The sequence below is a fragment of the Anopheles marshallii genome, chromosome 3, assembly GCF_943734725.1.
Source record: "Anopheles marshallii chromosome 3, idAnoMarsDA_429_01, whole genome shotgun sequence".
NCBI classification, from domain to species: domain Eukaryota; kingdom Metazoa; phylum Arthropoda; class Insecta; order Diptera; family Culicidae; genus Anopheles; species Anopheles marshallii.
The window spans coordinates 28,477,396-28,494,437 of NC_071327.1; the positions used below are offsets into that span (position 1 = coordinate 28,477,396).

Genomic DNA, 17,042 nt, shown 5'->3' on the forward strand with positions numbered 1-17,042 from the left:
ACAGTTAGCGCAGGGTTGCCAGGTGCACGCAAGCCTCAAATAAATAATTACTAAATTATTTTTAAAATACTAAATGAGAAAATAATAGTGATTGATGAATGCAAAATGTTGAAGAAATCATAACATGCAATAGAAAAATAAAAATTAAGGACCATGCCTTCTATAAAATACACACAATATTTATCACCGTCTGGTGGGGTGTTTCTAGTGACCTTGGTTATTATAATGTCCCAAACCAAATGTCAAGCAAGCAGGGCTGCCGTCAAGCGGTATGAAAACAAAACAATCCGTATTGCTCGGAATAGCCCGGGAACGCGCATTTGCACATCGATTAAATATTGTACGAAAAGTTATTCAAAATGGGTGGTGGCGATCTGGTAAGTGAAGCATAATGTCTGCATTTCACAAATATCTTTCTAACTGTATTATGGTATCCAATCCAATCATCAGAATACGAAAAAGTCATGGCACCCGAACACGATGAAAAACCAGGAGCGCGTTTGGAAGGCAGAACAGCAAGAAGCAGCCGAAAAGCGTCGGCTGAACGAATTGCGCCGCGAAATAGACGAAGAACGGAATCGGGAAGAGCTGAAAAGTATCGGACAAAAATCAGGCATCCTTCCAACCGATGACAGTGATAAGAAGCTCGAGTGGATGTACCGTGGCCCGTCACAGTTGGTCAATCGAGAAGAGTATCTGCTCGGGCGCACCATCGACAAAACGTTCGAAGAGCTGGATGCACAGGAAAAAGCGTCCAATTCCACGTTCGGTGTTGCACAGCCGAAAAATCACGTCGAGCATGAGTGTATACCGTTTTCCATCCGACAGCACAAGGATGTGCTTAGTAACGATCAGGTAGATCTTGCACGAAAGCTCATGGAGGATCCGTTGATGATGATCAAGCAAAAGGAGATGGAATCCCGGCAGAAGATTCTTCAGAATCCGGTTAAACTAAAGGAACTGCACCGATTGCTAAAAGGCGACCAAAGTTTAAAGAATTCGGAGGAAAAGAAAGTCAAAAAGAAGGATAAAAAGGCTAAGAAAAGCAAGAAAAGCCAAAAGAAGAAGAAAAAGAGTAAAAAGCACAGCGATAGCAGCGGATCTGGAAGCGATAGCGACGGAAGCGCCGATTTGGATAAGCTGTTGGCGGAGAAATATAAAAAAGTGGCAGGAGAACACCAAGACGGTGTTAGCATTGACAAATTGCTCAGCATGAAGTATGCAAAACTATCCCAAGGGCTGGATGTGATGGGCAGCAGTGGTACGAAGAAGAAAAAACAACGACGCGGTCGAAGTGAAAGTTCCAGTTCTTCAGATGCGAATAGAAGAGAATCGCGAAAGCGTAGCGATAATCGTTACGAAAGGCGTGAAGAACGTGGCAAACGTGACAACCGTGATGAATCGAGCAGAGACAAAGCAAGAAATATAAAGAGCGATCGCCCTCGAGATGTGAGGCAAAGCAGAAGAGATTCTTCTGAAGAAACAGATCGAAGGCGCAATAATTTAAGAAGGGACAGGAGTAGAGAAAGATATAGGAATAAGTCACCACCAGGCCGATCCAACAATCGATCCCCAGAGCGCAAGATATACCCGACGAAAGACAAACACAGTCGTCGTTCCCGGTCGGTATCAGCGGAAAAGAAATCCCAAAAGGATATTAAACGTCGATCCCGTTCACGATCGACCTCAACGCACAGAAAAAGGCCGAAGGACACAAAGCGTCGATCTCGTTCCCGAAGTCCGCGTCGAAGAAGTTGTACTCCAGTAAAACAGAAACCTGCAACAAAATCCCGAAGGACACCTTCTGCCAGCTCATCATCGTCAGATTCTGACGCAACGGAACAACCTACACAATCACGACCGTTCACTGGCGATTCAGACGATGAAAGACGAATAAAAAAGATACGAAACTTTGGACTCGTAACCGCTTCCGGCGAAAAGCTAGATACCTCATCGTCGCGTCCAGAAGTCCGACTGTACAAGCGGGAAGAAATAAAAGCAGAACAATCGAAGCAGAAACCAACCTGGACCAAACCAAAGGAAACGAAACGACCGCTTAGTGAGAAGGAGCTAGAGGAGAAGCGTCTAGCCATGATGAGCAACGCACAATGGCGTGAAAAGGAACGGGAATCAAACGTGAAGCGGTACGAGTCGGAAGATCATCGGGAGGAGTCTGCGACGGCATGCCGGGAGTATGATAAAGAGTTCCTGACCAAGCAACTCAAGCGTGCGGCAGCCAGTGAAACGGTCGAATCGCGCATCCGATCGAATCGCAACAACATTCAACGGTCGAATGGTGCCATGGACAGAAATTTTGTGAAGCGATAATTCATAATAGTACAAAATCGGTACATCGGTAATCGGTAAAAAATCGTACTTTGTATTATGAAATAAGAAATACATTGCATATTTAAGAAAAGATCCGCGTTTGAACCGTTCATTGCATGCGAACAGGAAAATAGATTGTTTAACTTCATAGCAAACCAATTGATGGAACGAGGATAGAAAATATAGTTTTATCCAAAATGATTTGAAAGATCAGTCAATCTACATTGAAAGAATGGGTTAGTGCTTCATTTCTAGATCACCTTTATCAACTATTTCGGATCTCTTTGAAGCAAAGTGAGAATCGAGTAATTGCTAGTATTTGTAGCACAATTGTTTTTAGATACCCTCTAAAAAATAATGTCTAGATAAACATTATTACTTTTTCGTGCATAAGTTTTGTCATTCGGGCCTACGCTAGGCTTCAATTGGTCCCGCTAGGTACGCTAATTGTCCCAATTGGTACGCTAGGCTGTCCCGCAATACCCGCATTAGTACGAGAAACCACAAGCTCAACAATGAAAGTTACAGTTGCTAGTGTTAGTCCCACAAAAAGGATGAAAAATACCCCGAGAAAATGTGCTATCAATAGCTTAACCGGCTCATGATCAGCATCGTGTACGCGGGCATCCGCTAGATTGCGTTGAATTTCCAGTCCCATATTCCGGATGACGCTCTGCAGAATTTCCAAATGTGAAGAAGAAGAAGCTATTAGTTATGCAAAACCCCTCAAATGCTCCTTCGCAAACCTTACCCCCAGCTCCCAATATCGTAAAATGCCATTTTGCTGCACACGCAATATTAAGTCATCATAAAAGCCCATTAATGGCCAAGTTTTGCTGCACGCCGTTATGATCTGTTCCCAAAACACGTCTTCTTTCAGTGGCTGCAACAGTCGAGTGGCATTGATATCGATGAAGGACTCGAGGGCGTAGCTTCCATACTGGAGCCGCTCATGCACATAGCCCATATCGCGCCGTGTGTGAGAAAACCGGGCCAGCGTAGTATCGTCGTGGACCTCGTACCTGTTCCTAATCGCAACGAGCTCCGGCTGTTCCGCCATTAGCAAGGAATTCATCCACGCAACCGTCGGACCGGACCATTTCATAGCACTCGCTGCAAAGTCGGCACGGGTGTCAATGGACTTTTCGTACCGCGGTATAGTCATCACGCTTGCGAGAGCACCGGCGTAGCTGTTACCGACCATAAAACCTCCAAAGAGCAGAAAGGACAAGAGAATCGTACCCGCCATCATATCATTCGGCAATGGAACGGACTGTTCCACGTACAGGCTGAGCATGAAGAAGATGGCATCAGGTAGTTGATATCGTTCGGCAGAGGACGTTCCACATGGAGGACGCACGTATTGCCGGGCACGTTCGGTTATGAAAACTGCCGTCGTTCCCACACAGAAAGACACACAAACCATTAGCCAAAGATTCGCCGGGAAGGATAGAAAGGGAGTCTGCCAAAATGGTAAGAGTCGTGGCCGTGGAACCAGGCAGGATATTCCCGATCTGCCGGTGTACGCAGACATCGTCACGTATTTATACCAGTTGTACCTGTAATTGTAACGCTGTAGAGGCACATCTTCTTTCGAATAATCCCGAAAAACATTCTTACCAACGATAGATTGCTGCCACAGCAACATCGGATCGTCGATCTATCAACGATCCAATTAAACCATCAGATGAACCATTCGGATACACCTGACCCCATTCGGAATTCGCAACTGTTTTTTCGTGGTCCAAGTAAAGAAGAGTACCCTTGTAACAAATTGCTGAACAATTACCAATCTCCGTGAACTTACCCAGTTCGATCTCCAACGTACAATTGTGACGACGACAGAGCTCCAGAATCATCAATATTTCCGTTCCGTCCGCCTGTAACGAGTAGTTTGCTGGACCGATACTGCGAGCATTTCCTTGTCCCAAGGGCTGCATTAGAAGTTTAGGAATTAAAAACGGACATTGGATACCCCGAGTTAAATGTCGAAATATTACCACTTCATTCGCAACGGCACATGGTGGATACGGTAAGGTGGACAATCGGACACGCCTCCCTTGCATGTTACTCAACTTGTCGGGAAATATTCTCACGGAATCCGGCAGCACTCCCTGCCCAATCTTTACAGATATTTGATCAATTAGCGTCAAGTTGGCTGATACTCCTCTCGGCTCTGCAGGGGACAGCTGGGTCGTATACAGCTCAACGGTTCCGGCAGATACATTTGGAGTCACTAACAAGATATTCGGTGTAACTTCCATGGAATCGTGCTGTAGTAATCGTTTCCTTTCCGATTCACCAAGGCGTGTAACGACTATGATACGTTTGTTCGAAGCACGGAAGTATGCAGCTTCGTGAGCGGAACGAAAGCTATCCAGAAACGGAAACAGGGCATCCTCCATGACCAGAAATCCTTCGCATCCCGCATTAATGGAGCTCACTAGCAGCTCTTCAAAGCTTCGCGAGGTATTGAATTCTTCCAGTGCGAGTGTAACGGTGGCCCTTGGGAACTGCAGTCGGATGTCTTCCTGAATTGCACGTATCACACACACACTATAGTGGACAGAAAGATGTGTTAATACCACCGTTTGCAGAAACAGTTCCAATGCACTGTTGAATTGTAGAGAATTAACTGCAGATTCCATGGCGACTACCGCTGAAGAAGTTTTGAAGTTCCACTTTGGGTTGGTTACCTTTATACCACACGCTGGATACACAATCTTGGTACGGAAGATTAACAATTTACCACCGATTCAAAAGTCATAATGTTGTCCTCGAGTGTTACGTAAACTCTAAGCGCAGAATGCCTCCCGTACGATATTTGCTCATGAGGATGCATGTTTATGGACCAATGTTTGTTTAATCAATTGTGTATAATAAGCGATCTCCGGTTACACAACCGGGCAGTTTCGTATAAAGTGGGTTATCGTTGGGGATCAGGCAGATAGCCAATATATAGAAAGGACAGTGTTAAATTGGAACTATCGTTTCTGTTGCCTGAAGTTTATCTGCTTATCAACCCAAACGAAAGCTGGGATTCGTTTTTTGTTCAATATTTGTTGTCTTCATGATGGATTTCTCATGTTGCGTTTAATAGTTGCAAGTATTTTTAGAGTATTTCGAATATCAGTGTAAGATTTTGTTTTAGTTTCCAGAACAAAAATTACATCGTTTGGCTCTTCATGTAACTGATATTCGATATTGCATACAGATTGATTCGACCTGTTTGTCTACTGGTGTGGGTTATAGATGCTTCAATAAGTGGGTTTAGGCACTAGGCATACAAGGTTATTGGTTACCGATTGGTTACTAGATCATTCCTTCATGCTTGAAGGAAGCTTGTGCAACTCTGTCTCCGCCGTTGCTATGACAACTACGGCGGGATTAATGCGCACTTGTATGGGTGTGCTTTATTGTAGTAGCTTACTTACTTTTCTACTGCTAACTAGCGCTTACGAATACGAATAACATTTCTGTATGGCAGCACAGTCCAAAGGCTCAGATAATGGAACATATATTTGTTGGTAAGTAGTTCTAATACTCATACATTGAAAATATTGAAATGACTCGGTCATAGCTTAGTATCAACAACTTAAAGCAACAAATTTGTTTTTGCATATTCCTATAGCCATCAAGCAAGTCATGAAAAAATCAACACTATAGTAGCGACGCCGGAAAAAAATGCATCCCTATAGCGATGTAGTTGCCATTGGTAACCCCTAGAAGATACGTTGGGCAGTTAGTGCGTACAAGCTGGGCAGGTGGCCAGTTGCAAGAACAGTAGCGGCACGAAAGGTGACGGTTTTGTTACGGCGTGCGTGTCGTTTGTTTAATTGTCCCTGTTCGATCTACAACTCTCATCGCCAAGAGAACGATAAAAAAGTTACAAAAATGACAAACATTTCAAACAACAAGCTAGTGTTGATGAACGATGATGTTTTTTCCCGCGTGTATACTGCTGGTACAAATGTGAAGAAATTTACTCAACAACTGGGAAAGCAGAAGCAGAACTTGAATGTTGTGAAAGTGAGGTGAGTTAAAAACAGCGCTTACACAGTGCATGTACGTTGTACGGTTCTGCTCTTGCATTGTTCTTATCTTTCGCCACAGCGAATACGTGCTACGGCTCGTGGAAAGCCGTAATCTGCCGTTGGAAGTGAATGCCAAAATAGTGTGCGGAATGGGACGGATTCTTCTGCATCATTTGCAGAACATTCTGGGTATGTATGACGAATAACGATCTACCGCACATGCATAACACGGAATGAACTTGAACCTGTTTTACAATGGTATCTCTGCAGCTGAGGTGTTGGCCATCCAAAAGAGATCTTCGCTGGACCAGCGTATCGGATACGGTGAAAAGAACGTGTAAGGTTCAAATTTTGCAATCTTTCGTTTTCACTTTCAAGATGGTGCAAGTTTTGTTGTCGATCTGTTTGCAGAGTAAGAAAGCTGAAGGTACAGCTAGAGTGTAAAACCGGTGGAGGAAAAAATCTTGCAGCTCCGCTGGATTTGGATCTAGAGTATTTCGACATGGATATGGACATCCAGGAGCAAATTACTGAAAAGGAGGTCATCTATTCGCTGTCGTGCAACAATAACACCACGGTAAAAAACGTAGAAGACATAACTATGCGCGATGATATGCGATCGGAATGCTACGGAACCCAACTTCAACTGACTGATGATAATGATTTTGGCGAAACTCTACCCTCAGAAATGATGGATTTTCTCCATTCCAATGATAATGATTTTGGCGAAACTTTACCCTCAGAAATGATGGAGTTTCTCCATTCCAATGATAAATTGGTTGAAGATTCGGTTGCTCAGATCCAGCCGGAACCGGCTACCTTAGACGATATGATGGATTTTGATCAATCGGTAGATGCAGATTTAGACATGCCAAATAACAGCAGCTATAGGTAAGAATGGGTCAAATGAATTCGATTCAATGTTAAATATTTACGTTACGAAACATTTTATATTTGCAGTGAGCAGACTTTAGCAGACACATTAGAACCCCTGCCGATGGAAACCATAAACGATAATGATGCCCATATCCATGAAGAGTGTGTGTAGCTATTTCATTAAACTTTTCAGATGAATAATCATTATTTCCTTCTTGTGCCTATATTTAGACCATTGCACGAGGCTGACAATAATGCTCATAATCCGCCTGCAGAGCCTGTAGTTGAAAAGCAGAATACACTAATAGAGGAGTGTAAGGTGGGACAAAAAAGGCGGTTGATCATCGACACTGTCAAGCAAATTAGTAGTAATTGTTTCTCCCGAACAATGTTCAACCAGTCATCAACATGTCCTAAACGACAGGCTCCTAGCGTAAGTAGCTGATATAACTTTCGGAATGCATCAATTCTCAAGCGTCTTAACTCCGTTACTTATACTTATACACAGTTTCAAGAGCTACTAGCAGTACATAGATTGAACAGTCTATTCACGAAACCAATGCGCGATTGCTGCAATAGCTCTAAGTTCGATCGCAATATCCAGTCGTCCAGGAAGCGCAGCAAATGCTTCAGTAATAAATCCATGGAACAGACTGGCCCCAAACAGCAGAATGTAGCAGATTTGCCACCAGAACAATCTTGCGACGATCCACATTTTGTCTCACTTGGGCCTATGAAGCCGTCAGAAATGGAAAATTTCCTAACGTCCTTCAACGGAAACCAATCACAATGGGAGTTGCTAAAAAGTTGCGAACCTTCGCCAAGCGAAGGGGTTAAGCAGAAAAAGAATGAAGGCGTCGTCTCGCAATACGCTGTTAAAACGCTGCTGGACGCTATGTTTGCAGAGTCGACGGAAGATTCCATACCGTTTAAGTCACTGCAGGCCAAAATGGGAAATCGATTGATTGCTGTATCGCTTTTCGCAAAGCTTCTAGGTAAATCAAACTCTACTTAACTTATGCGTTGTGTATTCTGTTCACTGAGCAACATTTTGTGCTCTTCTCTTTTCCACAGAGCTTTCAAAGGAAAAGATCATTCGAGTGTCTACGAACGAGCAAGGAGCTCCTTTTAGTGTACATAAGTACATAAACTGGATGTAACTAGTACTGCAGAAGCAGTTATAAAAATATGCTAAACCTATTTTAGATTTTGTACTATACTCATCTGAAAAGAATTTCAATTGAACAAATATGAACACAACGTCAAACAATTAATAACACCCGGAACGTAGGAGTTGCTATGAACTTTATAGTTTTTATTCAACTACTAAACAGAGATAGTGGTGCTTGGCTGGCTGGTAGTCGATTTATAACCCGATCTGTTGCGCCAGTCCCGAGTAGATGTGCAGCGTACCAACACCCATGCAGCTGGTAATGAGGGCCTTCAGAGCCAAGCTAAGCCACGGACCGGCGGACATGGCGTGCAGGGTGCCCTCCAACCATACACCCCGGTACGATGTAGCCACCAGCAGCAGCACGACTATGGGAGCGAATTTTTTATCCAAATCATGGCGAGAAAACAGCCACAGCAGTGTAGCGGTCGACAGATGCTGCACAAGCAGCACATTCGATTCCAGACACTTCTGTGTGTAGATCCAGGAAAACTCCGCACCCCTAGCGCCAACCCACAGCATAAGGCCGCGCGATAGAATTACTTCTGCGGTGGCCCATCCCAAACCGGCAGTTATCAGTTTACTGTGTCCCTTGCCCGGAATTCTCGACAGCACGAACGCGAGACCCAGGAAGTCGACCAGATCGACGCTGCAGCGCAGGAATTCCTAAAAGCGTAAAACGTGATTCACTGGAGATACTTAACATGCGAAAAGCGAATGGATACTTACAGCAATGAAATTAAACGGTGCGCCTTCGCTGAAGGTGTCCGTGTCGGGAAAGAATGTTGCCAATACAAGCATTTTGCAAAGCTGTGTGAACACATATATTCCACCTGCCTGAACACATTTCCAAAAGGCGCCATATTCGGAGCTGTACGAGAAAATAAAGGGACACGTTTTAGATGGTACATAATTTAATTAAGAAGCAAATTATTGCTAGGCGGAGGATTGCTTTTGGGGGAACATTTGTATCTGCTAGGCCGCCAACGAACAACTTACAGTCCGGAGTATTTGTAGGTGAAGTAGTATGGCACATACACCAGTGCCGCACAGTTACCAAAGTGATAGAGCGTCATTTTCGGTGCCAGAAATCAGTTTTCTTTTACAATTTCCCTAATTTGATACGGTGCACCGATTCCAAAATACAACCGGACCATGGGCCTCGTAAAACAGATGACTTTTCTCCTAGCGCACGCAAGATTTATACAGGTAGGTAGGTCAACTTCGCCATAGCAACTTTTGGAGCAGCGCTTTATTGCATTTATTTATCGCTGTTAACCGGAAAAGGCACATTCTTCGCGAAAGAAATAGATAAATGCCTTAATTCTCGTAAAAAAATATACGTGATTTGAATGATAATAAAAATTTTGCCCGAAACTATCTGAGCTATGACCCTGCATCTAGTAACCTCTGAATTTTAATGTCAAATACTCATCATGAAAGAAAAAAACAAATTGTAATTTTTCCTTTCCACGTCATTTTACACGGAATCCGAGCAAAACAATTGATTTCATTCATTCCATTAAACGCAAAAACACCAAATTTTCGTATGCTGCGAAGCAAACCCCCTCTAATATGTGTTATGTGCCTACGGTAGAAAAAGTGATATCTTGTGCGAGAATAAAATCTCCTTCATCCCCGTTACAGTGAAGATTCATCCAACATCCCAAGTTGTCCCTGGTAAAAAATTGATGGATGTTTTGATTGGTGCTGGCACAGTAGGGCTATTATGCGATGCAATCAAGGGCAAGACGTCGATACGGTGCTGACGATACGGGTGATTCATTCGCTGTAATAACGATCGGTTCTGACGGACCTACCAACCACAATCAGCGCGTCGAAGACATCCAGGAAAAACCGAAGTATCCACAGCCAGCCTCAGCCACCAGCTGGTTACCATCGATATCGTCACGAATCTTTGCATCCGTAGCACCTGCACCACCGAACCCGGAACCTCGCAACGCTTGGCACGAGGTGCCTCCAAAGAAAGGTGCAGGCTTTTGGACGGGTGACAGATCAAACGAAGTCACCAAGAACGACGACGACGACGACGGAGACGATTCGGAGGCTAAGGACAGCTTAATACCGGAGTTCACAATGACGGCACGGGACCGTTCCGGGGAGTTTGCGAGTGCGATCCGCTCGCTGCAGGGTCGCAACATACAGCGAGCAGTGAATTTGAAGGATCCCCGAAAGGCGAAACATATGCAGAGCTACTCGGAGTTTATGATGATTGCCAAACACATTGGCAAAAACATTGCCAGCACGTACACCAAGCTGGAAAAATTAACGCTCCGTAAGTATTCCACGTACGTCCCTGTTTGTACGGACCATTCATCATTGGTTTCCCGTCCTTTTTGCAGTGGCGAAGAAAAAAACCCTGTTCGACGATCGACCGGCCGAAATTCAGGAGCTGACGTACATAATCAAGGGCGATTTGAACTCGTTAAATCAGCAAATTGCCCGGCTGCAGGAAGTCTCGAAATCGCAACGTCGATCCACGAACGGTAAACATTTGCTCTCACATTCCTCCAACATGGTTGTCGCGCTGCAGGCAAAGCTGGCGAACATGAGTTCCGACTTCAAGCAGGTGCTGGAAGTGCGGACGGAAAACTTGAAGCAACAGAAAACGCGCCGCGATCAGGTAGAATACTGCGATTCAAAGACCCTTCCATCGGCACTCTAACAACAAATTTCTGGATCGGTTTTTTTTTCTCGTGCGGGATTTTACAGTTCAGTCAAGGTCCAATGGCGGGTGGATTGCCTCCATCGACGATGCGGGGCTCAACGCAAGGCAGTTTGCTGCTGCAGGAACAGCAGGATCAGGTCTGTATCGATATGGGGGGCGCATCGGCGACCGGTGGTGGTTCCAGTTCCGACCGGACACCACTGCTACAGCAGCAGCAACAGCTCGTACTGTACGACGAATCCGATAGCTACGTCCAGGAACGGGCCGAAACGATGCAAAACATCGAAAGCACGATCGTGGAGCTGGGTGGCATCTTCCAGCAGCTGGCCCACATGGTAAAGGAGCAGGAAGAGATGGTGGAACGCATCGATAGCAATCTGCAGGACGTCGAGCTAAACGTGGAGGCGGCCCACGGGGAAATTCTCAAGTACTTCCAATCCGTCACCAAGAACCGCTGGCTAATGATCAAGATCTTTGGCGTGCTGATAATGTTTTTCATCTTTTTCGTCATCTTCCTGGCGTAGGGTTCGCCGGGTTCGGATTCATATGAATGAGCCGGCGAGAGGTTACCGTTTTGTCCCGTCCCTGTCGCTATCTCTGCTTGCTTTCCCCCGTTGTTTATCGATGTAAAGTTGCTACGTTTTCTTCAGGGTGTAATAACAAGTTTAATTCTTTCCACGGCGACAAAGCGGCAGCTTTTGTAGTATATTATGTTTTACTTTTTTTTGGCAAATTTTACCGATTTTATTGCTTTTTTCTGCTTTTTGCAAAAAAAAACGAGAAGCGAATGGCTCACATAGAGGTGAAAGGAACACTCGGATCTGCTATTGAAGAGGGGAGGAAATTGGGAGGAAGGTTGAAGATTGTGTATTAGTAAATCAATTGTTTGTATATAACACGGAACACAGATCATGTAATACGTTGTCCTACGGGAGCAAAAAAATAAATGCATATATTAATTTTAAAACATAAAACTTTTCGAACTTAAACCACATCGAGAAATAATCGTAAAATGAAAAAAAAGATTAAGGTAAAGGGCAAAAGAACAGTGCAATTAATTACTTCCCCTTAGTTTGATTTTAGTCCATTTATTTAAACTTTAATAAATTTAATGTCATTTACCAGCATTTCCCATCCTTCCGGCCACAGTTTGTGTTTTGGGGAGGTTTGTTTTCCCCCTTTATTATGTTTTTCGAAGGAGAGCTCGAATGCTGTGTTTTCCCCTGTGTTTTCTCACGTGTTCCGTCACCGCCGCTATCGCCCTTTCACTCCACTCGGCCACAAAAAAAACAGACTTTCCCTTCTTAATATGGCATTCGATACGATGTATGTATATAATGCTAGTGTACTACTAATTTCGTTCTATTGTGTGTGAGTGTTTTCTTTTATCTGTTTTGTTGGTTTGCTAGTGTTTTCCCATCTTTCTTTTTATTGTGCCATGTTCCACCGTTTTGGGATCTAGTGAATGGAGTAAAGTGTAAAGTGAAATTGATCGTCTTACGTTGGTTTTGCCAAATCCTTTTGCCTCACTTTGCTTGCTCTCTTTTGGTTGCTTCTCCCAATTACATCACATCGATTCGGGCGCGTTTTATTGCATGGTTTCTCTCTCCCTCTCGGCTTGCTGCTTGTTTACATCATTTCATTTTCCACTGTTTTCTTTTTCTCGGACGTACCACCACAACCACATACCCGCTGGCAATATTGGTTCGCAATTGTAGTTAGCACTTTTCTTTTCCTTTCTTTGTTGTTTTTGTTGTTGTTCGTTTATCGTGTTTAAGATTAACTTCTACTTTTTCCCTCTACCTTTGCTGGTTTTTGTCTTCTTTTTATACGATTATCATTACTCAATTTATTAGTACATTTTTTCGTTTAAATACAATATATTACAGGTAAAACACAATGATCCACTTTGCCATTCGGTATGCACGTGTGCGTGTGTCTGTGTAGATGTTGTTTTGTTTTTAATGTTTCCTTTTTGTTGACTGCGTTTTTTTCTTTTAGTTTCATTCTTAGTAACCCGCATCACTTTCGAGCATAATCGTTCGCGGACAAACCCCGAACCGAAATGACCGCGGCAAGGCTCTCTCTCCAAGTTTAGCGATTTTACACAGCATATTAACGCCTTTACATCTTCGAAACACTGGAGCGACGTTGTTTTGTCTCTTTGCTTTTACTACACTTTTGTAATTATTTGTCTTTTTTCATGTTCGTTTTGTTGCATATTTTCATTCTGTTTTCCGCTTTCCTTCTGCTCCTGCTTATCGCTTTATGTACGTGCTTTGCAGGACACTTAACTTTCTATTGGTTTTTGCTAGGATGTGCCCCCTAGTATCATCGTTAGTATGCCATCATATATGGTGTTTGTAGGTGTGTGTGTGTGTGAGTGTTTTTTTAATGGTTTCGCTATAGTGAGATGAGTATGAGTCGCTTTTAATTTCATTGCTAAATATTGCGTTTCGATAGTGAGAGACAGGGTTCGCTACTTATTATGATGAGTGACTTCGCTTCGCCCGTTCCATTGTTCCTTCACCCGTGGACAGTTTTTTTGGTTTATTTCGTTTGGCGGATAGGATAATAGGGTTAATTTTGCATACGAGCGTCAAACGTACGTGGTCCGGTAGTGTGTTGGATGCCCCTGTACCGTCCTAGGACTGTTTTTACGCACCATATCGGGTGTGTAGGTGCTACTGGTTCCATTTCATCTGCTAATGATGATGGTTTGGTGCACGCTTTTGCTCAATTTAAAACGGGATATCATTCTGGGCCGCCTACTTCGCCTGTTTTGCATTCAATCTTCCACCAGTGTCAGCCAGTGCACGCTGATGCGCTAGAGTTCCTATACTTTTATTGGTACGTTATTAAAATAAACTACAATTCTGCAATGCGGTTGAATTTTATTCATATCAAAGGGTTTCTTTTCTTTATATATCTACTTATTATCGTTACGACTCGTGAAGGAAGGGAATGAATGCTGCTACGTTCTGTTATCTGTGTTTGCGCGTCTTTAACGATTATTTCCGATCAGCCGTGGTTTCGGGGTTTTGGTTGAATTTCTCAAAACAAACTAAAAATTGCATTAATGCTTGCAACAATTTGCCTTACCCTCAAACACTGTGTGTATCTATAATCTATAAAGCGGTCACCGAAAAAGTAAGCACATTTAGCCAAACATAAAATGGTTCTATTGCTTTTTACTATCTCGTCTTACGCCACACATTCCACGTTAACACCATTTTATGGTGTTTACTGACAAACAAACAAAAGGGAGAGAGAGAAAGAGAGAGAGAGAAAGCGCGTTAATGTATATGTTTTCGAACGATATTATTGTGTTCCCGTCGGGGTTGCTTCAAGAACAACGTTATCATCCCCTTTGTTTTAATTCGCTATTTCTATGGCTATTACTACACTTTGAAATGCTACATTTCGATTACGAGTTGTTCATATTTAGAGTTTCCTTTCTATTTTGTCTTTGTTTGTTCTGCTGCTGGACCGTTCACACTGCCTTTGCTGAAGGGCTTTTAGTTCATCTGTGTTTCATCATAGTTTTCCCTATTTACAAACGTTTTATTAGCCCTCCGTATTTTCATCCGCAACATCTTCCTGTTTTTGTATCGTCTGATAGCAAATAGTGTTGTTAGTCGGAAAAGAAAAAGGGAAACCCGGAAGGCAGCATTTGCTGTGCAAATTCGACGTCTCGATCATTTTTTAATAGAACGGTACGTACCTGGCAAGGATGATTCCTGCGTGTTTCTTATTTATGTATAAGCATAGAAACCATACGTATTGGGCCAGTTATTGGGATTGGAGATGAAAGATGCGCCACTGAAGAGAGACTTTTTGTTGTGTAGTTTTTGCACTACTAGTTTCTAGGCGTTAAGATCCTCCCGTTCTAGCCTACGCGCTATTTGCTGCAGCACATCCTTGCGTCGCTTGCAGTGCAAAGATCGTGCAGCAAGTGTTGTGTATTACATTATGCTCCGCTTTGTTAACGTCCGTGCCCCTCCCTGCTCTGCTGTTGCTTTAATATAAAATTTGTATTGCTATTAGTGTGCCTCCGTGTGTACGATCGCTGTTAATGATCACTATTCCTAGTACTATCGTGCCTCGCGGAAACAGCAAAAGTTTTCGGACGATTGTGTAAGCACTTCCCTGCTCTATATATGGTCAGCTCAGTTAATTGGGTTATTGTGTTTTGTGCAGCTAATAACAGCCCAAAACACACGCTTTGCTAACATACACACGTGGTGGTGGTTTAGACTTATGCTTCGTAGCAACTATGAAACGCTTCGTTCTTCGCATCGTTCGGATCTGCGCTTACTGCTAACTATTTGCTTCCTTTCCTCGTGTGTGATTTCAGCGACCAGCGCTGAACAAAGTAAAGCCACAATGGCCGTTTGTTTTATTTGGCTGAAACAAAAAAGGCAATAAATTAAAAAATTGGACGTAACAAATGCTACACAACAACATATAAAACAATAAAACCTCCCTTTCGCTCTACTATTAACACAATGACGAACGATTGAAATCATAATTACTCTACACTTTATTAATAAATCAAAATCTTTAACAACATATTTCCGTTTTCTTTGCTCGTGTGTGTGTGTTGGGGGCTGGGGTCATCGTGGTGTGGAAGGGGGGAGGGTGGAGAGGGAGGAGAGTTGAGTAAAATAAATACAATTTTCATATCATATCGTATGCGTATTCGCGCGCGCGACATTAAATTTGTTTGTCCAGTGCGATCGCGCTCTAGCGGTTGTATGTGTTTTAATTGCTTCTACTAACACACACGACTACAGAGTTTCATCCCTTTCGACCATACGTTCCATACGTCCATGCTTATGTTGCGCCTCTTGTGTACACATCCGATTGCAATGTCCTTCAAATGTCGATGCCAGTTTGCTGGGCATCTCGTTACTTATTTTATCATATACCGTGTGTTGGGTGGTGTCGTGTTTTGCTAGGACTTTTGTCACAAATTTGGAAACGGATGATGTGCAGATATTACCAGCAAATCGGGCAACCGTGTGAGGGTGGTGGCGCATTTGTAAGTAGACGCATGTTTTTCTTTGTTTTCCTTACCATCGATCCTCATCATATCTACGGATCGAACGGGGTATTAATCTGCTCAATATGATATACTTGCATGACTTCTATTTTGTTATATATAGATATATCTAACGCACATTCCGATCCGTTATGCCTAATTGGGTAAAGATTAAATCTTCTTGTTAGGACTTTTGTCAGCGATTCGCTAATGAATATCTTGCAAGCACGCAATAACACGATGAGAGCAGGAGCATTGTTTGAATTTTCTTCTTAAACGTGTCGTGTTTTTCTTTTCCGCAGTTAAATACGACCCAGTATCTTATGCTTCCACCTCCGTCTGCAGCCTGTATCGAACGAAATATCAAATCAATCAGCATTTTTGCAGTGCCTGCACCTGTGTATTAATCTTTGCCCATTACGTTATTCTAACAATTCTAGTGCAAAAAGGTTATCATGTACGCTTCCGTTCGTTTGTTTGTGGGTTGAAACTTTTTTTACGATCCACTTTCCCGTCCGTGCCATGGTTGTACTGGGAGCAGGGGGCGTGAAGTTTCTCTCTTCTTGCTCGTTTCCTTCGGTACACATTATATCAAACGCTTGATAGTTTTGCGATTCCGGCACCGGTGTATTGTTCATTATCTTCCTTCGCATTACTACCCCTCTGATTTATCATTTGTTTGTTTCTTTTTTGTTTACCATATTTTGTTTAGTCTAACTGTCGCATGTATGAGAGTGTGTATGTTGTCGTATGAAAGTGCAGTTCGAACTGAGCTTTGCATAGAAACGAATTGGAAAGGAAAATTAACTAAAACTAGTTCTCATTTGCATGTACACTAAACGATCCTTATGCCAGTTGTGGTGTCCAGTTTTGCTAAATACAACAACACAAATTTAAAAA

The 17,042-nt window shown here is 43.1% G+C and overlaps 5 protein-coding genes across 5 annotated transcripts; 3 read left to right on the forward strand and 2 right to left on the reverse strand.

The window, feature by feature from the left end:
• The first annotated feature begins 359 nt into the window (after positions 1-359).
• On the forward strand, positions 360-2,328 carry LOC128715505 (pre-mRNA-splicing factor CWC25 homolog). The gene is made up of 3 exons (XM_053810410.1): positions 360-377; positions 451-1,342; positions 1,553-2,328. Exons 1-3 carry the CDS (start codon positions 360-362, stop codon positions 2,326-2,328), a joined length of 1,686 nt encoding a protein of 561 aa, XP_053666385.1.
• A 421-nt stretch (positions 2,329-2,749) lies between these two features.
• Positions 2,750-5,170, reverse strand: LOC128712446 (glutamate receptor ionotropic, kainate 5-like). The gene is made up of 6 exons (XM_053807339.1): positions 5,078-5,170; positions 4,329-5,009; positions 4,136-4,262; positions 3,949-4,057; positions 3,080-3,887; positions 2,750-3,001 (listed from the first exon to the last, which is right to left on the reverse strand). Exons 1-6 carry the CDS (start codon positions 5,168-5,170, stop codon positions 2,750-2,752), a joined length of 2,070 nt encoding a protein of 689 aa, XP_053663314.1.
• A 1,052-nt stretch (positions 5,171-6,222) lies between these two features.
• LOC128712448 (uncharacterized) lies at positions 6,223-8,398 on the forward strand. The gene is made up of 7 exons (XM_053807340.1): positions 6,223-6,362; positions 6,442-6,551; positions 6,633-6,699; positions 6,774-7,253; positions 7,470-7,671; positions 7,747-8,233; positions 8,313-8,398. The coding sequence occupies exons 1-7, from the start codon at positions 6,223-6,225 to the stop codon at positions 8,396-8,398; spliced, it is 1,572 nt and encodes a 523-aa protein (XP_053663315.1).
• A 206-nt stretch (positions 8,399-8,604) lies between these two features.
• Positions 8,605-9,485, reverse strand: LOC128713546 (transmembrane protein 147). The gene is made up of 3 exons (XM_053808407.1): positions 9,409-9,485; positions 9,139-9,280; positions 8,605-9,075 (listed from the first exon to the last, which is right to left on the reverse strand). The coding sequence occupies exons 1-3, from the start codon at positions 9,483-9,485 to the stop codon at positions 8,605-8,607; spliced, it is 690 nt and encodes a 229-aa protein (XP_053664382.1).
• A 658-nt stretch (positions 9,486-10,143) lies between these two features.
• On the forward strand, positions 10,144-11,622 carry LOC128711509 (syntaxin-5). The gene is made up of 3 exons (XM_053806389.1): positions 10,144-10,705; positions 10,773-11,053; positions 11,143-11,622. The coding sequence occupies exons 1-3, from the start codon at positions 10,144-10,146 to the stop codon at positions 11,620-11,622; spliced, it is 1,323 nt and encodes a 440-aa protein (XP_053662364.1).
• Positions 11,623-17,042: the final 5,420 nt, after the last annotated feature.